This window comes from Pagrus major, chromosome 16, assembly GCF_040436345.1.
Source record: "Pagrus major chromosome 16, Pma_NU_1.0".
Lineage (NCBI taxonomy): Eukaryota > Metazoa > Chordata > Actinopteri > Spariformes > Sparidae > Pagrus > Pagrus major.
In genome coordinates this window covers 14,169,599-14,191,438 of record NC_133230.1, presented here as the reverse complement: position 1 = coordinate 14,191,438, position 21,840 = coordinate 14,169,599, and the positions used below count along the sequence as shown (strand labels likewise).

Sequence of the window (21,840 nt, the reverse complement as noted above, 5' to 3'; positions counted from 1 at the left end):
CTGTAGCAAGGGGATGATTGAAAGGGCGTGTCCACTGTCCCAACCGTTATGGTAAGAAGGAAAAATTCAAAGCATTTTGAAACAGAAGCTGCAGCTGGAAAGTGAGATTTCATATTAAAGCCATCACTGCTTAGCTAGCGGGTTGAAGGGCTGCTCATCTTCCTGGATCTGATGCAGCATTGAGTAGTCTGTAGGGGAGTTGAGAGGAGGTGCTGTGACAGTCTAGCACCTCCACTGGCCTCACTCCTAACAGGGTTATAGTTGAAATCAAGGTGACAACAACACTGGCAGCACCTCTGTTCATGTCCACGGGGCAGAACATAAAGCCAAGAAGCCTGTCCGCCACACAACCATAGATTCAGCTTTGTGCGCTCCACTGGTGCAAGCAATAAAACAGCAGCTTATTTATAGAACGGCTGCGTCCAAATGTGCATACCATAATTATCAGGTTGTCAGACTGACAGCTAGGGTAAAGATTTGTTAATCCTCTTTGGTATGCTAATTAAACAGAGCTGTTTTAACATGACACACCTACTATACCCCCTGGAGACGTGAGACATACAGTAGCATATGCAGTGTGTTGTTACTCATTGTGTCAAGGGAAGGATGGAGGAAAAGATGAAAACATCGATTCTGTAACATGTTTTCTGTCAGCCAAGTGGAAACGTATGATCTGGAAATATATGGAAATTAGCGCCTATTTTATAGATAGCACACTATGTAGTTTTGGAAAAGACATTCAAACCCAGAATTTTAATATTTAAAATATTAAGGAGGTTATAATACAAACTCAGCAATACACTCCTCAAAATGAGTTAGAGATATTGAGATATTTTAGTGTTTGTTCTGTGACATATCTGAAACTTTATTGTATACCCATGCACATGTATATATGCACCCATAACCCAATATACCCAACTAATTCTGAGTAATGTATTTATTTTCTCCATAACTGCATTAACAAGCTGTTCTCAGAGGAAAATAAGGCCTCCAGAACACTGTTTGAAGCTGGGACGGTGGCAGGGTCCGCCAAATATAAACAGTATGAAATTGTGTTTTGTTTTCAGTTTGTTTATTCAGTTTATTCAGTCAGAAAATGAAGAAATTCTGTTTTTTGATATCTGTAAGTTACATTTTTAACTCTATCGACCTGTGGAACTTTTCCTTCTGTCTGTCAATGCTGCACATGAACATATTGTACATAATAAGCTGTACCACACAAGAAAAAGGACTCTGGTCATGAGGTTATTTAGTTAAAGTGAAAGTAGAAGAAGCATGAAGCATGAAGCATCTGCAAGTTAGTTAACAACAATATCTCTGAGACAGGACATGCAGTACAGGTATTACAGGACAAAACACGCAGGGCCCAGCCTCTCTGTCTGCATGGTATTTGGTTGTGACCTTTCCATCTCAGATATCCTTGTCTGATAAATCAGATAATGCATGTGACTGTATGAGGAAGTGTGTCATTTGCGGCACATTTGTTGTGCTTAACACGAATCAGCTTCAACAGGCGTGGCTGTCGGTCTGCGCTGTCTTCTTCCTGATCTCTTCTTTTGTTCTAACCTCTGCTTAGAAGGTACATGAGGGGTTTCCCCGGCATCTTCTTCATCTTCCTGCTTGTCGTGATTTTTTGCAGTCACTGTGTGAGTCATGAGTTCTGGTATACTTAAAATAGATTAATGGGAGAAAAACAACCAAACAAAGGGTAGAAATGAAAAGAAAGTTATGGAATTTATGGGGAAAAGTTGCGGTTGTCTGTGAGCACACATATCGTGCAATCTGTGAAAAAGTCAGTAAAGCAATTTACTTCTAATCGGTCACCAGAACACATGATTTTTTGGGTCATTTCCATACAATGTGAAAGTCCATGAAGATAGAAGGTACATTAGTAATTCATCCAAGAAAAACTTCAAACAATGGATGCCTGAGGAAAATGTTTACTTCCTGCTGAGAGTGATTTTGGTGACCTCAGGTCATCCCTGTGGAGAATCCCCAAACTAATATCACACTCTTACTTTGACATATTGATCATAGTAACAAGGAAAAAATCTTTTTTTTAAGAGTTTCTATTTATAGAGGGGTTGGCAGCCTTAATGGCAAAAACACAAAATGACATTTAAAGATTAATTAAAGGTATACTTCTGGGAAATAAGCTTTTTTGCCACAACCAGGAGACAATTAGTGTAACTGAAGCCTTGAAGCAGGGGGACACAGCTAGCCTGGTTGCTAAAAAATATACTATATCTATATACTATATATATATGTAAAAATAAAGAAAGAAAGAAAGAAAGAAAGAAAGGAGTTATGGTTTTACAAGCATTACTTTAAGAGTTAATGAGCTGGGTGGAGTGACTTCCTGGACTTCTGTGAGATCCCTGGAACCTGGACAAAATACATTAAAAATAACTATACTTATAACTTCACGTCAAACCAAATGCTAAGCTAAGCTAATCACCTCAAGCTTATCAGACAGTATTATCAATCTTCTCATAGAATTCTCATTAAAAAAAAGGTGACGGTGTGTTTGTGAAAATTTTAAACGCGCAGAGCAGTCACCTCCAGTTAAAGCCTCTGAGACACACCGGTAGCAATTTTAAGTTGTGTGTTTCCTGGTGTGACGTAGACTGTCTGGAGCTGCTCCAACTGCACATGTCCAAAGTGAAAGTAATGCATATCATAAACAGGTAAATTTCCGCCAGCAGGGGGTGCCAAAAATACCGGAAAATAACATAAAAATCTTGTAAGAACAGTAGCTTTTTTACTTAAAATACAGGTTTTAGCTTTAATTTTAAATTAGATCTTGTTTATTTTTTGAATCAAGGATATTTATACATATAAAACAATGAAATTACCTTGGTTGAACACTGCTATAATACAAAAAATCTGGCTTAAAATTGAAGAGGAGTGCTGTTAGTAGTTGGGTTTGATTGTATAATTTTATGTGAAAAATCTTGTATATTTAAGAAGCATTTAATGTAATACAATTACAGTTTCTGTTAATTTTCACAGATTTAAAGTAATTTATTAATGTGCAGGGACTTCTAATGAGAAGAGAAAAACTTGATTCACTGATTTTCATGACTGAATAAACAAACTGTCATCAAAGGACAGCAAAACTTTTATATTGTGTTACTTGTATTGGCAGCCGTCTAACTTCACACAGCGTTCTGGGGACCTTATTACCATCTGAGGACATCTTTTTTATTGATAGCGCACCTTTAAATCGAATTGTAGTATTAAACTTGTATGTAACATTTTCATGGTTATTTACAGATTTCCCATTTTATTTTACATTTGACATGTAATTTCACAGTCTATTTTTGGTAATGTTATGGGCATGGCTGTGTATTTACAAAATACAGGGAAAATCTGTAAAACGAACAGGAAAAATACGTACATTTTAGATTTTTTTGAACACGGTGATGTGGGCAGTTTTGATTTGCAAGACATTAATTTTTAATAAACATCTAACCTCTTACATGTTTCAAACAAGGACAAGAGCACCGCGTACACAAATGTACAGGTAAAATGAAGAAATGAAACCGATTCAGATCAAAGTTACACATCATAAAAGAATTATACAGTACATGTGTTTGTGAAAGCATTTTCTTCTGTAATCCTATGCTCATACATACTGTGCATGAAAATCAAACAAAGACAGACACTTTGACAAACATGTTTTCAGCAAAATGCATTAAAGCTCAGCTGCTTAGCAGGAGATGGTTCAATTTTGGGACATAAAAGGTTAAGAAACGAACAAAATGCACAACTGAACTGAACTCAGTGCTCCGTGCTGTTAGGTGTACCGACGACAGCCCAGTGTGCTGCGATGGAGGTGATGGCTCCATGGACCCGGCCGCTGATGAAGCGCAGCTCAGCGTCGGGGTGGGTGGGATACATGTTGAAGGAGAAGCCTGAGGGGTGGCCTGCATGCAGCGTGCGGCCCCTGCTAGTTGTAAACACCACCGACTGCACGTAATGGTTATACTTCCCAGAGACTTCGATGATGGCTTCACCATCAAAAAGCTCCATCTCCTTGAACGCGCCGTATTTGCGACCAACGGCCGCGGACCAGATGGCGCCGTAGCGGAACTGGAAACTGAGGACGGGAAAAAGACGCTAATGGTGTAATAATCATAGTGACATAATCAATGTCATCAAAGTTCAGCCACTGTTTAAACACGAAGTCTGGTGCCATTCTACATTTTTCTTTTTAATAATCGGAAAAAGCAAAAACACCAACAAATTGATCCTTCAAAGTATTGTTTGTGTAGCCAAAAATGTATTAAGTAATGTGTGATGAACTAATATGTCAGATATTTACCCGTAGACGAGGTTGCCAGTGTTCTCCCACACTCGGACGGCTGTGATCCTGCCGTCTCCTGTGAGACTGTACGGAACGCCACTTCCTGATCCCACCGCTGCGGAGAAGGAGTACTGAAGCTGAGCTGGAAGTAAGAGAGAAACAAACATTTATGAACTTTTTGTGCAGTCTTCACCAACATGCAGCTGTATTTAAACATAAACAATAAACATTGCATATAGGAGAAGAGTGTGACAAGCTCATATTACACACATACATCCTCAAAGTGTAAAAATACTCGTCCTGCATGTCACGTCTCATTTAAGTATCAAGTATACAGCGTACTTAAAGTACCAAAAGTACTCGTAATGCAGGATGGCCCTGTTCAGAATAATACATATTATGTTATTGGATTATAATTAGAAAATCGTGTAAAACATCAATAATATTATAGCTGGTCTTGGCGTAGCAAATCTTGCTTACTTATATATTACCGGGTGGCTCAATCCACCATAATACATTCTGATTGGCTGTAGAGTGTCAGTTCAATCCTGTGACACCTATCGAACTACTAAAGAAGCTCAAGTGAAACTGTTTGTTCACATTTATAAATAAATTCAAATCTGCAAAAGCTATTTAAAAAATGTAGGTGAGTAAAAAATACAAAGTATAAAGTACAACTTAGTGTACAATGGAATCACTCAATTAAAGTACAAGTACCTTAAATTTTATGTAATGGTATACTAAGCTGTAATTATCCTGCTTGAAGTGTGTGGCGGTGTCTGTATCTGCAGACACCTGCTATCTTCCTGTATTTTTCTATTTCTTAGTATTTTGTTGTGTTCAGGACATTTTTGGGTTTAAGTGTCTGGAGAAACACAGCTGATTGTTGAGTCTTATTCCTCGGTTGTCATGCATCGATGCTTCCTGTTGGTGGCTTGCCAGTTTTGGTTTGTGGTGGCCGAACGACCGTTTATTTATCAACCTTGGAATGAGACTCCTCAATTAAATTTCTCGAGAATCACTTACTGCACATTCAAAGGTCCACTTTGGAATAAGGTTGATTTTTGAGTCAAATACAGTGTTTCTTTCTTTAAAAACTTTCTTATAAAATGGACCTTTAAATGGCGAAAAGTGTACAGATATCGACAAATCCTGCATAGTGTGCTTTTAAGTACAATACTCGAATAGATGTTTTAAGTTACTTTACTCTACTGAAAGTTACTAAAATCTTTAAAAAAAACAAAAAACATGCATTGCATCTGCATAAGAGTGCTTTAAAATTGTCGGTACATCTCTTGACCACACACTTGACTCATAGTAGAGAATACAGTACATAGACACTTACAGGCAGCTAAAGTGGAGTATGCAAGAAGAACAAAGACTGCAGCATAAAGCATTCTGTGAAAAAAGAGAGAACAGTTTTTATTCACGGCATCTCATTTTTAATAATTATCATAGACTGTTGGACAAATACTAATTCACTCTCACCTGTCTGATTTGATGTTTTCTCTGCGATCAGAAGAAACCTTCAGCGGGTGAGACAGAAAATGTAAAACGATTCAGCTAGTTTTGATTTCCCAAATAATGTCTAAATATCTAGGATAGATACTGTAGAAGTCAACTGGAGGTCAAACGAATAGGAAGAAACAGCAAAATTATACTTACAGTTCAGGTGTGCATTTGAGTTACTGAAGCATCAGAAGTCTACTGAAGTCGACCTGCAGTGTTCAGTTTATTTATACTGTGGTGCTGCTGATGTGCCTTCCCTAACTTTTTATTATTACTTCCTTTAAGCTAAGACGTAGCGTGTAGGTGGATGGCGTTGACGGTATGTCAGGTATTTTTTACCAGCCTTCATCTTTATCATCTGTTACCGGATTAAAATGTGATAAAACCAGTCTGACCTCTATGTACCCATTAATGGTGTGTAACCCTTTTAAAAATGTTTGAAATCTGCATTGATTTTGGCTTCTGGTCTCCGTCATTATTACATAATTGTTTTGTTTTTTTAAAAAAATGTTTCTTCTATCACTTCATTTTCTGGCTAATGTCATGGTATTCTGTGCTTATCGATTTTTATTGTTACTCTAGTTGCAATAAACCAGTGTGGATAACTAACAGGTGAAAGTTTTTCTAATAAATAAAGACAACCACTGAATCTTAATGGGAAATAACCAGTGCAACCTTGTGCCAACTTTCTTCCTTAAGAAATTTAAACTGGTCTTGGTTGTGTGGTCAATGGGATCACAGGTGTCCCATTCCTCGGACTCAGCAGCAGAAAATGAGATGAGATCTTTCTGCATAAGGAAGCAAATGTATTGTCAGTTCTTGCGTGACCGATTGTGCTCAGTAATCTTGCAGGAAGTGACAACTGGACATACTGAAAATGTGTGACGTTACCACTTGATGGGATTTTTTTAATGATCTGTGCATACCTCGTCTTGCCTGACATAACTTGTGAGTGTTCCTGACTCTTTCACGAAACCAGCTGAAGGGGAAATTCCTCAGATGTATTTTGAACCAGCTGTGTGTGATAATCAAATAAAACTGCAATCAAACAGACATTAGACAGCATGGTGCTCCACATTACTGCTTATTCTGATCTGAATAGCGTGTATATAAAACGAGAGACTAAAAACAATACCGATACCATTTTTTGATGATCCAAAAAACATCTATGGTCACGATGAAAAGGTGTTCCAACACTGGCTTCAAAAGTGAAAGATTTTTCTCCAGTTATTTGATTAGACATTCAAATTTAAACAATATTTCACAGGGATTTGCAACACTGGCTTCAACTGAGTGATTTGAAAAATGACGAGAGGATAAAAGGCGCCTTCATAGCAAATCCTGCAATAATATTTCACTGCAGGGGTCAAGAAGCGATTTGTTAACCTATCAACTGGAGGACAGGCACTCTACCTGTTCCACCCCAACAGTCACATACACTTCACTTCAGATTTATTTCTTGAGCTGGCGCCCTTCGCTCAACAAGTCCCAGTTGTGAGTGCTTAAAGCTGTAATGCTCTGAGTATTTGTTCATGCGCTTTACAGCAGTGAGCACAATGTCTATTTTGCATAGGTATATAAAAATGGTTTCAAAAAGCATCTTCAATTTAAGCCCAGTCGACAAAAAAAAGATTTATTTTTTTATTAAAAAATGGACTTTTACAGCCATGTTTGTGCCGACCAAATCAGGTGCAGTGTTTTGAGCCAAAACATGATTATTTCCGAACCCTAACCAAGTGGTTTTTAGGGCCTAAACCTAACCAGACCATAAGCACAGTGTTGTCACAACCTAAAATAGAAAACTGAACCTAAAGAAATGTGAAGTCGCAACATAAACAAACGTACAGTTTAAGTATATCTGTGGTTTGCTGAAACATACACAACGTTTTTTGCCGATTGCCTAATTTCTCAAACACTGAAAATATCCAACCACTGCTTCTATGTGGCTCTACAAACTCAATAACTGGATGTGAAAAGGAAAGTTTTCCTTTTCCCCCCCAGACAGCCACAGTCACTCTTTACATTAATCATAACAGGCTCAGTCTAACAGGCCATGAGACTTAAAAGTGCTGTGGTCTGCTCTGTTCCTCTGCATTGTGCCTGGTACAGTATAATGAATGCTGAGCCGCAGCTCTTCAGGCAATGAAACCCTATCTGTGTTTGAGTTACTGCGCTGCGCTACACTGCAGAGCTGCTGGTTATTTGGTACATTAACACATAATCAAGTATCTCATTAATATAAGCCGCAAAGAAAGTGCAAAAGAGACACATAGGAGAATCTGCAGGCAACTCTCAATGGAAACTTAAGCAGCCGAAAGCTAGAGCGCTATCTCCCCCGAGCTCCTGGATTAAAACTTTAAAGTCTTTGGAGATTTCTCAAAACATGTGCATGACAGCTACAACTCAATACCCACAACACTGACATAAAGAGTCTTCAAGTATCTACAAAAATAGCAGCAATCCATTCCTCGAATAATCCACACCGACACATCCGAGAAGCTTTGTAGTCTCCATATTCCTTTGATATTGTTCTGCAAGTGTCCAGTGAATAGACCCAGGTCAAATTGGATTTTAAATCCTTTTCTTAGCCCTGCTTGATAAAGACTGAGGTTATCTCACAAGATCAGCCATGTAGCTGTAAGAGGATTTCCAGTACAACTTTGACCCAGGTGTTAACATCACACCAGCAGAGTAATAATCACTCCGTCATCCTGGCCCTGCCAAAGCATCTCCCCTTCGAACGCCACCTTCCCGTGTTTCCTGGCTCTCATCAGAATCCCCACCACCTTGTCAGAGATCCGGACGTATCTGTCGAACAGCTCTCCGAACGTGATGCGGGTCTTTCCGTCTGCGTCCGGATCGGCCATGGTCCTGATCACGTAACACATGTCGGCTATCTCGCGGTGGATGTGTTGCTCGGCGCGTTTGGCTCTCTCCGCTGTTTGGGTGCCCTCCTTGGGCCGTCCGTAACCCTCTTGGCCCTTCTGGAGGCGGAGGGACATGGAGTAGTCATAGTCGAAATACTCACTGAAGGGGTTTAGTTTCTGGTTTACGGTGTGCTCTGAGGCCCAGTTCTGCCAGCGGCTCTTGAGGTTTCCCACAGCGCTGTATTTCTTGGAGAGAGCGTTGATCTTGTTGGCGTCCTCAGCTTCCTTTTTGTAACTGCGGGGGATGTAAGATCATATTACAGATAAATAAAAAATACACTGAGTATCTGTTTTGATCCTGCAAGGGGCAAGGGGAGTTGTAAATATGCAGCAGTAAGCAGTTGTTGCTTGTTGGTCTTAAGGGTAAATGCAGACCTAATAGACAGGTTATCAACGTGAAAACTTGAAAACGTGAAAAGGCTCATCATCACTAGAAACCTCCCTGTTAGCTCAAACTGCAAAATTAGCTGTTAGCATCAAGCAAGGGCCTGGTGAGAAAGAAAGAAAAAAGGGATCTCATAAGGCAAAACAGCTGACTGTTACTATGTGTTTATGGCTGTTGAATGAAGACATTGCAAAAGCTTGTCAGGCTCTACGAACAGCTGGTAGCAGAACATCATTGTGACATCATGTTTCATATTTCAGAAGTCTTTTTCCTTCTATCCTATGTGGTTGATAATATTTATCAAATCCTAAGTCCTGTATCATAGGCAACTGGACGTTTCTCGGCGACGTTTCACTTCTCATCCAAGAGGCTCATTCAGTTCTAACTAACTGGAGGGGAGTTGCAGGCTTTTAAACTCTCTGTGGGAATGTCCTTGCAGAGTCGTTAAGGACATGTGTGAACTCTGAGTTTCAGAGAATCAGATTAATCCATCTATGTCAAACTGGAACGACCGTCTTTGAACCGAAGAGGTGACCTACGACACTACCTATCACTCGCCTACAATGCAGCACTGAGTTCCCTCCCCAGACAGCTTAACAACCATTCACACCTGGGCTCACGTAGCCCTAGCAACCCACATGAAGGCAGGTTGGGTCAACAACCCACAAGTGGCCCTAACAACTCTGAAACTCAGAGCTCACACGTGTCCTTAACTGTGCGATTATGTTAAAGTCATATAACGTCAGTACAAATATTCAAACAATCCTGGCCTTCTGCATTTTGTCAAAGCTACTTTTAGCTCCCCAACCAACATTTACTATACATCTACGCTTAAGATTGATTCTCGACTGTTAAATGTCTCACCTCAATATCCTGCTTCAAAAAGAGATATCAGATTGAGAAAGACACTGTTACATCTGACAACTTCCTCTCTTTACTTGACATGTACTCACATTGGCACAGTGGGTCTTTTAATCTTCACCGATGATACAGAGTCTTCATCCGACTCTTCTTGTTCTGTTTCTTTTAAAGAGCCTGTCCTGTGTGTTCGAGCATCCTCTATGTCCAATCCCTCCTTCTTTGCCTCGGGGTGTCCACTGTCATCTTTATCACCACCACAGGTGTGTCCCTCTCCTGTTCCTGCTCCCTCTTTTCCAAGCTTCTGCTCCTTCTCCACCTGCTTCCAGCTTTTGGTCAGAGATGACACCATGTTGGAGCATTTCCTGCGGCGTGTAGGCGAGCTTTTCTTCTTCAGAAGCCGGTCAATATCCTCATCTGACGGTAGAGACTCCCTCTTGATCTTCTCGGTCAGGAGCCCAACACCAGCACCTTTCTCCTGGACCCCGCTGGTCACCGTCTTCACCACTTGCTTCACCTTGATGCGAGATTCAACCGGTGGCTCGGCTGAGGTCTTAGGCTCCTCCGTCTTGGATGCAACTAGGGTCTCCTTGTGAGGAGTTGAGATCTTTTTAGCCTCTCCAGAGTTGATGACATGACTTTGGGAGGTTTCTGTTGGTTTGGTCCGAGCGGGAGGAGGCTTCTTTGGGACCCACTTCTTTAAAGGTTCCTCTGTTGGTCCTCCCAATGAAGATGGAGCCCAGCCACTGGGTTCACTGGCCTGCTTCTTCTCATTATCCGTCACCCACTGCTGCCAGCTGCTCGTCAGGCCGCACACCATGCTGATAGTGCGGAGCTTCTTAATGTTCTTGTTGGTGGATGGTTTCCTTTGGGGAGCTTGTCCGGCCTGTTTGTCAGACATAATTATGAGTATTATTGTGTCAATTCAGGCACAATTAATCCCGCTAAGTGATCTTCCTTAACAGCTGTCAGATTAGCTTGATCATATTAATCTTCTCTCCACTAAAATCTTAGTTTTCTGGAACTTTCTCTCTCTCTGTTGCTCCCTAACCACACGCCTGCAGCTACAGCTCTAAAATAGGGAGAGCAACCCTTAACATGACCGTGGAAAGTATTCGAGTCATCCCAGGCTACCAACCTGATCGTCTTTCCCTGACACTGGTCACCCCAACGGACTCATATTTCATCACAGATTGTGGAGCATGTAACTAGAGGTAAACAGGGCAGTAGACCAGGGGGTGCTGAGCTTAATCAGCAAGTGTACTGACACAAATACCATGTAAGACTTACCACTGCTCAGTATCCCCCATAAACAGATACAGAAAATCTCAGAGAAAAATGCAAATATAGGCTTATTAGACAACCTCTTAGCAATCAAGGGAAATGTATTTACAATTAGTCAGCTCAGTTGTTTTTCTAGACTTTATAAAGACACCTACATGTTTAACGTAAGTGAAGAGGACTTTGTACGCTGGGAGATAAAGTAATGATCTTAAGCTAAAGCTAGTAAAGCTACATTTGAACCTGTTATTTTGACTTGTTACCAAAGTGGCTACCATTAATATTTACATAGTCTGGCTTCAGATATAAAATTGGCAATACAACGTTAAAAAAAAAACAATGGTGGATACTCAAATCTTTTACTTCAACTGGCAATAGACAACTTTTTGCTTTGGCTTATTATTCTGAAGTAAATACCGATTGCATGTAGTAATAGCTAGGAAAAATAACACCTGCCATGTATTGTTTTGTTATGAACCTGACTTTAACTATGCTAATCATTCTGCCACCAGGAACGATTCTTCTTGTGAAAATTAAGGACGAAATTGTGCAACAAAAACAAGCAGAGGCATTGTTTTCCCCGGTCGCTGTCTCCAGGTAACAGTGGAACAACTGGAGTATCTGTGGAAACTGGAGAGCGCAGGTGTTTCCTCTTACCACTGGGACTTCAGGTGGTTCAAAACCTGCTTACTTTTTAATACGACTGAGTGTTTTACTCTACCGTTTTCATAGCGCTATGATCAGGTTTTTTTTTTTTAGCGGTAGCAGTGGCCGCGTTGCTAACACTGTCTTTGCAACAGCAGCGCCAACATTAATACCACAGGGAAACACAAGGAGGGGTGACTGTTGAAAAGTTCCTTTTTCCACTTTAAGTAAAAGTAACAATACGACACTAAAATACAAGTAAAAATCCTACTTTTGAGATTATACTTTAAGTAAAAGTGCATTAGTATAAGCAACAACGTGCCCATTATAGCCTACAGCTACTGTATATATTAAGCGCTATTAGTAGAATGTTATTGCTGATGCATTAACACTGTCACAACGGGTTGAGGTAGATCATTTAAGCACTTCTATAAATGGTTGGGTACTGTTATCTACATCAATGCATCTTATTTAACAGGTTGATCATATGCTTTATATGTTAAAACTAATAAATATAGTTGTCCCTATGGCTGTACTTCAGGACAGTACTTGAGCAAATTTACTTTTAAGTCGTTCCTGTTGTCAGGTTTGACATTAAATATTGCAAAGTTTTCAAACGGAGAAGGGAATTAGTAAATTATATGACGTCCAATTGCCCACAATAATTTTTACCGAGATGCAGAGAAAACAAAGTAAGACAACCTAATTTTTATTTCTCTGACACTTACAGTCTAAAATTCTTCCGTTACACTTAAAAATCTGAAAAAACCTGTGTAGTTCAGTGTATTTGCTGCTGTCACTTCGTACTGATCCTCAAGGGGATGCAGCCAAGGCTTCACCAGAGAGTATCACACATGCAAGGAGACACTTAATCGGAGGTGTGAAAGGAAACAGCTAACTTCTGACCAGGAAAGAATGTGATACCTGGGGAGACAACGATCTCCTGCTTACGCATGAAGCGGTTTAGTCTTGCAATGCAGCTGGTAGTGAGATCACAAATCACCCACACATTAAGAGATCCTGACATTAACGCAAATAACATCAACACTATACAATTTTTCAATCTGTGCCTTGACAGAGGCGTTTAGTGCTGTTTTTAAGAGCTGCGCTTTATATGAAGATACATGATGTAGATTTATGTGTGTTGGTTTTTCATGATAGCGTTTGCAGGGGCGGGTTATTTATAAATAGAACTTGGCACACACACATGCACACAGACATGAAGTTGCAGCTGTTGGCAGTCTGTCATGGAGAGTGGAAGTGACTCATCGAGATGTCTTCTCAAACCAAGTCAGAGTGATGATATATACAGATTCACATGCTGGTCTGAGAGGAGGGTCAGTGCTCCACCACAAGGACAAACAGGATCATTACAGTTTCAGGTTCGGCATGAAAACACATGGAAAAACATGGTAACACACAAACAACAGCGTGCAGCTGTAAGGAAAACAGAACAAGAACAGAAGTCAGAGAATCGCAGTGTTTATCAGAAGTTAAAAGACTGTTGTTTTCTCGTTGGAAGGACAAACAACAGGATAAATCATCCCTCTTTCACACGATCATAATGAGTATTTGTTTATCAGGAAGTATAATGAGAAAATAGACTTGATTTCTCAGTCATCACTCATATACAGTATTAAATAGAGGTTCAGTTTGACAGATTGAGCCAATAAAAGGTAAAAAGTCTGTTTTATTAACTATTTAATGTGAGGGTGGCCGTTCACCAGTAGAGGCTGCTATGGTGTCACTGTTGGAGCACTGCAACACTCCGTGAACACATCTCTTCAGCTCTCTATTTCATGTTTTCACTCAGTATACAAACATGTAAATCTTTATACGTATGAATCTGCAACACCCTGATAATGTATACCACAGTTACTTACATAGTATTAAAGAAAATAATCTAATGTGAATCCATTTTTGATTAAAACCGCACCTTATAGAGTGAAAAGTAGAGAATATGAAGCTCTGAGATGCTTCTTCTACACAGATTCACACAGAAAAGAGGGAAAAATTTGCACAAAGATACCAAAACACACAAAACCGGTCTTCAGATGTTTTTCATTCTGCATCCAAAAAGAAGCTGCAGGTGGGAAAAGGCCACTCCGATGATTTTGGCCAAATAGACCGGGTGGTCGATAGACCCCACTTCAGGCAGAGGAGGTCCGGCTGTGGAGAGAATGCACCTGTGCTTCCTGCTGCTTATCAACATCTGCCGCTGCTGCTTGTGTTTACCTTCCACTGCTTGTCCTGAGATTGTTTTATTTGGCCGTCCTTATTGCAGTGCATTAATTGCTCAGGAATGTATCTGAGGATCTCTCGCCGCTGCTCCGACCTCTGCGTGATGCTGGTTTGTGTTATGCTTTGGGGCGTCCTTGCACATAATTGGAATCCTGTTGTTAAAAGAGATGCTCATTGCTATCATCTTGATTGCAGCGGTAGCTTGAATTAAGTCAGAGTTTATTTGCAGGAACCGGTTCCAATAACTAGATGAAGCAGCTGTAACCAGATTCAGAGGATGTTTTCCACTTGATGATTTAATGTGTCTTCACTTCCAGACGAATCAACAATATCATCTGTATGTCAAACATGTGGCTCATGACAAATTATCGGAAATAAATACACAAAAAAACAGATTTGATCCAGCAGCAGGGTTTTTTGCGTTTTTCCACAATGGAATGGTGACCTCGACAAAGAAGCCAGCCGCACAAATCTGTCCTGGCCCCGGAAACGTAAACCAAGATGTAATCCACTAATACTTCCTTCCGAAGAGGCTGTATGTTATTGTTTGGCTGTACCACTTGGCCCCGATGAATAAAGATGGGAAAGACAGTAAATTAAAGTGAGCTCAATACAGGGGTCAGCGAGGGCCGGCCTGGAGGAAGCTTCGATCGTCCCCTGCAGAGGAACCGACAGGATGACAGAGAGTGCTGCCGGAGCCAGACGACTCATTACAGGCTGAAGGGAGCAGTGGCTCCCTGGTTTGGATTCATGTGACAGGTTTCATGGCGATGTTTTACATGACGAAGAGGATGGGAGCAGAAGAGGAAGGAATATGATAAAAGATAAAACAGGAGCTCTTTGGTGTGGCCAGTGTTTACAGTTGTAGAGGCTTTAAGAGAGGCTGTTTTATGTTAGAGATGTTTTTTTCTGTGTCACTGATAACTGCTAATGGCCTTCAGTAACAAGGAGCATCTACAGCCATGCTGATGGCTCTGCGAGGCTGGACTTAGGCAAAGTGGTGCTTTGTCCTCAGTTCTCCCGCTAGCATGCTAATATGCTCATGATCACAATGCTGATATTAAGAGGATACAGTATCATTACAAGGTACATTTATTGTCTTTTTTTAAAAATATGAGGGTATAAAACAAAACAAAACTATGTTGTAGTCCTTTGTGGTACGCCTATTTTATAAAATGGAGCGTTGATGATGAAGTATATATAGTATATAGTATAGTATCCTTCGGTCCTCTTGTGTTATGCGTACAGTGTTCACGTTTCAGTTAGCAATTTAATATTTGCTAATAAGTAATCAAGCTTTAGCGACTCATGGGATTCAGTTACATCCGGTAACTGCTATTTTAGACACATTTTAAACATTGTGAAATGGTCACAGTAGTCCAAAACTACGGAGCCCCAGCAGGGTCACATGGTAGAAAAGAACTGGATGCAGAAATCCATGGGAACGGATTTGTAAACCGTGGCTACGGATTCACAATCCATGCGTGTGGATTTTGCCTTCTTCGGTTCTTCAGCGAATGGACTTGCCTTGCGTGGACCGCGATGACCACATCCTCACAGTAACACAGATTTAACTAATATTAAGTGAAATATTTGGCGGATGCGGTCAACATCAGAATGCTCCTTGGGGAATGCATGCATGCATGTTAGAAAAAACTAAATGGATTGCAAAACCGCGCGCTTGGACTGCGAATCCGTTCCCATGGATTTCCACATCCAGTTTTTTTCTACCATGAGACCCTAGAGGGGCTCAAAACTACTTGGTTAGGTTCAGGAAAAAAATGAAAGGTTGGATTGATTGACTGATTAAGCGAGTCTCACAACTCACTTGTTGCCAAAACCCTCAAAGTGACCATCAGTCACCGTGAGGGTTAATAACGACTCCTAGCCTCAGATTTTCTCACGATATTTCAGATATTTGCTGTGTTTGAAGACTTCTTGCCACTTTTAAACATAATTGTACAGGAGTGTATCTAAATTACAATATACATTCTCCTCACTCTCCATTTTCAAGACATTTTGAAGTCATCTGTGAAGCTTGGTCAGCTGTTTTCTTTGGATTTGATCAGAGTGTAATGGGCAGTTAGTTCAAAAACACATTCTGAGGGAACTGCCAACATTACAATATTTCCTGTTGTTGGGGAATGTTTGATTGGTGTGCCGTGGGCTTTAGCGCCTCAGCCTAGCCAGACTGCAAACATTCTTAGTCCAGGACTAATTTCACTGATACGCTGCGACTTACATGTTGTTTTGGGAGTCCTTGGCAATCAACCTATCGATTTGTTCAGGTATGAGGCTGTGTGGAATGAAAAGGGTCTCCTGGAAAAAGCTAAATTGTCCTCGGTTATTAAATGTAAATGAATATGAATTTGCTTTCTAAAGGTATTACAAGACAAGTGTGTCGGAGTAGTTAGTTCCTTTTTTTCTCCTTTAATGTTGATGTTTGTTGTTGCAAGCCAGTTCTGTTCTTTATTTCGAGAGATATTGTGATTTTGTTATATTTTAGTTGCAGTTTTCACAACTACAAGATAAAACACTAAGGAAGACTTTCATTTGCATTCATCCTCTGTATTTCAGCGATATTGAATGTGTTAGTAAAACATATGGGCTATTTGTTTTGAGACATGCTCTTGTTACCAGAGATCTTATAAAAACATGTTGCCTTTGGCTCGAATCTCTTCAGTCAGCAATCACACATCATTACCTCTGACCGCCGCAGCCTCTGGAGCAATAATTGGCCACACACTTCTCACTTGTTACATCAACTTTTATAATGTTACCGACACTGAGCTCCGAAATCAAAAGCCCAAATTAGGAACGGCGCATTCATTCCTCCACTGTTTCTTTATCCAACGTACTACTTTCTGACCTCGATACCGGTTTCCCGTGTTTTCTTTGCTAAGTTTCCAGCAGCTCACAGGAATAGACAAATGAAATAACACTTAATTTTAGGAATTAAACAAACAAGCAAATGCTCCTTAGCCTGAACTTCCCAGGATGTTTGAACATGACTAAAAAGCCTCCTTCGGATCCAGTTTGCCCGATTCAACCGAAAACATTTGAAATTTCAGGCTGCTACTTTTAAGCTCTTTTCATCCAACTAAGAAGCCTTTATGCTGTTATCAGTTTGAACGGCTCTTGCCGGGGCCTGCAGCCTTTCTTCGCTTCACACCCTCTGTGTACACCGAGTGTCATTCTCACTCCCACAGACCATCAATCATATCAAGCTCCTTCTCAGTTTTTCTAGATGAGGGAGTCCCTCACCTCGACTCACGTTTACATTCTTATTCTACTCCATTTATTTTCCTACACCGCAGGACTTTCTACTCAAAACCAGCAGTACACAATCCTGAATTACTTTATAATTACTAACATAACAGTCTGAAGGGTTTTTCTGCCGACATTTGGACCGAATATTGCTTACTCTGATAACCAATATCTGGAAATGGCAACTATTCTCGTAATAATAGTGAAGAAACTAGGTGATAAGAGTTGGCCTTTGGTAGTCTTGAGAAATCAGAGATCAGATAACTTTGGGATTCTACGTTGGAACTGGATTTTGTGTCAGTTTGATATAAAGCTCTGCACATATGAAGTAAACTGATTTTTTCAGTGAACAACACCAAATCTTAACCCTCTGCAGGGACCACACAGAGGGTTTGGGAGACTATAATGTATACTGCGGTGAAAAACTTGCATTGATGTCAGCATACTGTAATGATTTCAGATTGACTTATATATGCCCTTTTAAGCACCATGCTCTCTGTCGTGGCAGCTTTTTAAAATGCCATCAGTGGTTTGATACAGATGATTTCCTTAGTTGGCGGTCTTAGTAATCGCCTCGCAACATGAAAGCATTTAAGACTTGGTCATTAATTTAAACACGGGCCAAATCGTGTCACTGTCACAGAAAGCCAAAACATGGGGCTTTCTTCTCCCCTCACCATGGGGAAGCCATGCAGCGAGCTAAACGTACTTCTAATGAAGGTTCAAGACGACGGTTGGCCTTTATAAGTCTTTACTGGAGGCACTTCTGAAAGTGAAAACAGTAACAGTAAAACTCAATAAATTCAATTATAGTGATTGCAAATCAGATGAGATACAGGAAACGCAATGACAAGAAAACTGGATTTAAAAAGCGGCTTTAATGCTGAATTCATGCAATGTAAAGAAAACCTGACATTATTTCAGCTAATTTGGCTGCATTAAACTGGAAATATACAACTTTTTTTTATCATTGTGAAGAAAATACTGATTGCACTGTGTAATCCGGTCTACCACAACAAAACGAGCCTGGTGGAATTATGGTACAAAGAAGTGCGTTTGCTGTTGCAAAACCAAAACAGGAAGTGGCATCGTTTTCCCCGGTCACTATCCCCAGGTGACAGTGGAACAACTGGAATAACTGTGGAAACTCTACACTGAAATGTGGCTTCAAAGCCCGGTGCTCTTCCTGGGGGCTTGAGTTAAATTCAGGGGTGAAAGTCTTAGATTGAGACTTTATGATGCATTCAGGTGCACTTCTGTCAGCCCCTGTTGTGCACTCTGGTCACCGCTGTTGATCTGTTTCCTGTGTCTTCTCTGCTTACCTTGTAATGCCAGTAATTTCACATGTAATATAATAGCTGTAATGGTTTGTGCTGGTGCAGATTTCTTCCTACTGGATTAAAAATATTGGAATCAAGCACACATTCTAATGTCATTGTTTAATCAAATCTGATATGAAGTGAATGAGCTAAAGACAGATGCTCTATTTTTACTTTCACTTCCTTCCTCAATGTTTCCTCAATGTTTCCATTCATTTCCATGTGAGCAGGCGGTCTCTTTAGGGAATTGAATGGTCCTGACTGTTCATACTGCAGGTACTGTACTCTATACAATATCTGATTTGGTCGGTGTCCAACACTGACTGTCTGCGTGAAGCTCGGACCTCCATCCTCCGCTGGGAGTCCCATCGCCTCTCCGGACCTCAGCTCCTCCTCAGTTAACAGGAAAGGATCCATTTTCGTCCGAGCGTCCTTGCTGGAGATGTAAGGAGCTGGTGTGCGTACGTGCGTTTGTGGAGATGACACGTGAAACATCCTGAGCGTCCGCTGGAGACAAAAGTACCCTCTGTTTAGAAGTGGTTCTCTGCACCTCCTGTCCTCACACCAACAAAGGTGTTTGCCAGCTTGTGCGGACTCTCTTCACACTCCACTGCTTCAGACTCTCTATAGACCGCATTCCGGTCAGGGTGTCGGGTCAGTGCAGGCGCTGAAGGACACGCAGCGGTTTGCGGGCTGCAGTAATTTGTTTAACCTTTGATTAGGCCCAGGAATGTCAACTATGAAGAGACACTATAAGTCCCGACAGCATCGTTTGACACTTTGGCAATCTGTCATTGCCACTTGCAAGCAAGCGAGCGAGTCACCACTCGAGACAATGGCCACTCCACCGCCCGGGCAGAGAGGGAGCTTTTATGTTTGCACCATCTGGTTTGGGCCTGAAAGAGGCGGAAGAAAGCATGTGTGTCTATCTGTGGGATTTATCTCATGTCTTTCTGTGCAGTAAGCCTCCTTTGCACAACATACAGTGTAGCATTCGTATCGGAAGATTTGAACTGATCCCGAAGATGTTATCAAGAAAGGAAGCTTTTTGAAGTTAGAAAAAACGTCCTTCATGCTTCAAAAAAAGACGTAACGAGGGCCAAACTTTGGGAGCCTGGCCTTAAACCTGCGTCTATCATCACATCAATTTGGCACACAAAGCCCAGCCTAAACGCAGATTGAGAACATTAGTGCATCACATGCTCTTTTTTATTTAATCTAGCAACACAACACTGACCACATGTTACAAAAGATGTTTAAATAAAAATCTGCAAATCTGGAATTTAATGAGGTAAAAGCAGAGTTATCAAAGGCACATTTCTGCAGGGTTATTATCCTAACTTTCACGTCTTATGCTCAACTTCAAAACATCATCGTACTTCTGGCAGAGTGAAAACAGAAAAAGAAGAGCTTTCCTCAGGAAGGCTGCACCACGCACACACATATTATATTGTACAATTTTAGTATGCTAATAAACATGTCAATTGTAGTTTTACAAGTTCCAGATACACTTTATCTTCTCGCCACATGTACCTTTAGTAAATACTCCGCACCAGATTCTGTTGTCGTAAGCTGGAAGTTATGAAATACTTGTTCACACGGATCACTTGGTGGAATCATTCATTTCATGCTTCATATCCAGCTCCAGCTCCTTCCCCCGCCCCCCCCAAAGCTGCATTGATGAGAAACAGCAACAGGCTGGATTCTGAGGCTGTGTCACGTTGATGTCTGTGAAAAATGTTTTGGATGTAACTTGTCTGAATAATCTGCTCTTTGTCTTACTGTAAGAGGTTAGAATCTGATAATACTGACAGGACCGGTCATGAAGTTTAATTATGTCCTCTTCAAAATTCTTCTTTGTCAGTTTTGTACATGTGGGACACCAACCTAAAGGGACAGTTCAACCCTAAATCAAAAACAGATATTTTTCCTCTTACCTGTAGTGCTGTTTATAATGTTTTGGAGTTGCTGAGTCTTGGAGATATTGGCCGTATAGATGTCTGGCTTCTCTTGAATATAATGGAAATTGACGGCACTTGGATTGTGGTGTTCAAAGCGACAAAAAACACATTTGTAAGACTCAGCAGTAATGTTTCCTCCAGAAATCATGACCTGTGGTTCTACAAACGGATGATAGGCACGTGTTCTTGACAGCTCGAGATGTGAGCATTAATGGTGTCCTCCTGAGAGGAGCTGTAACTTTAGCTAGTGTAGCTTCGTTTGAGCACGTCTGCCATCTTGGACAGCTAGGTAAGACAACGCCGCTGGGACAAACCACATGCAGAACTGCAGCAAGACCAGTTTCTGTATGATTATGATGACATTTGCAAATGATTATTTTGGTGCGTCCTTGCCTGTTGTAGCTAGCATAGCATGTTTTTCGATGTTCATATTGTTTTTATTGTTACTTTACGAGCATCTTGACAAAATGTACTTTATTTATAATTTTCATGTCTACAAAGCCCCTTTGAAAGAACTGAATTGAAAAAATGCTAAGCTACGACAGGAAATCAGGCACTGCTGTCTGAGATAATCATTAAAAAATGAAATCATGATCATTTAGTAACTTCACAGAATTTCTGGTTTTACTGCAGTTTCGCATGAGGCTTGTCCCAGTGGTGTTGCCGTACCTAGCCGTCCAAGGTGGCAGACGTCTTCACGCATGCCTTTCTCAGATCTGGCAGGAGGCTAGCTAACTAAACTAGTTAACGTTACAGAGGAGGAAGTCATTAATGTTTACATCTTGCGCTGTCACAAGCATGAGTCTCTTGTCCACGTGTAGATGTTGTAGATTAACTGTCAAAAAAAGACGGATGCGCTTCTCAGATGAGGCAGCCACTCACATCAGGTAGTGACAGATGCATGCTTCCTGCTGCGTGGTGATATGGTTGGAGGGTGTAGTTCAGTAGAAAGAAAAAAGTTCCTACTGGAAACTGCGAGCATAGGTCATGATTTCTGGAAAGAGATGTCGCTACTTTACAAATGTATTTTTGTTGGTGCTTTGAGCACCACAATCCAAGTGCTATCATTATAGCCATTATAAGTGAGAGAAGACAGACATCTCACCAACAGCACAAGGGTGAAGCAGAAAAATGTGTA

The 21,840-nt window shown here is 40.8% G+C and overlaps 2 protein-coding genes across 2 annotated transcripts; both read right to left on the bottom strand.

Annotated features, from left to right (window-relative positions):
• Positions 1–123: 123 nt before the first annotated feature.
• On the bottom strand, positions 124–6,167 carry LOC141010270 (zymogen granule membrane protein 16-like). The gene is made up of 4 exons (XM_073483146.1): positions 6,158–6,167; positions 4,328–4,451; positions 3,810–4,102; positions 124–188 (listed from the first exon to the last, which is right to left on the bottom strand). Exons 1-4 carry the CDS (start codon positions 6,165–6,167, stop codon positions 124–126), a joined length of 492 nt encoding a protein of 163 aa, XP_073339247.1.
• A 2,329-nt stretch (positions 6,168–8,496) lies between these two features.
• On the bottom strand, positions 8,497–10,889 carry abrab (actin binding Rho activating protein b). The gene is made up of 2 exons (XM_073482753.1): positions 10,084–10,889; positions 8,497–8,980 (listed from the first exon to the last, which is right to left on the bottom strand). Exons 1-2 carry the CDS (start codon positions 10,887–10,889, stop codon positions 8,497–8,499), a joined length of 1,290 nt encoding a protein of 429 aa, XP_073338854.1.
• Between the last annotated feature and the right edge of the window lie 10,951 nt (positions 10,890–21,840).

Coding starts and splice junctions, on each gene's coding strand:
- LOC141010270 (XM_073483146.1), bottom strand. Junction 4,103..4,327: donor ACTGGCAACCTCGTCTACGG/GTAAATATCTGA, acceptor TCCCGTCCTCAG/TTTCCAGTTCCGCTACGGCG. Junction 189..3,809: donor AGCACACTGGGCTGTCGTCG/GTACACCTAACA, acceptor ACTCCCCTACAG/ACTACTCAATGCTGCATCAG.
- abrab (XM_073482753.1), bottom strand. CDS start 10,889: ATGTCTGACAAACAGGCCGGACAAGCTCCCCAAAGGAAACCATCCACC. Junction 8,981..10,083: donor AAAAGACCCACTGTGCCAAT/GTGAGTACATGT, acceptor CATCCCCCGCAG/TTACAAAAAGGAAGCTGAGG.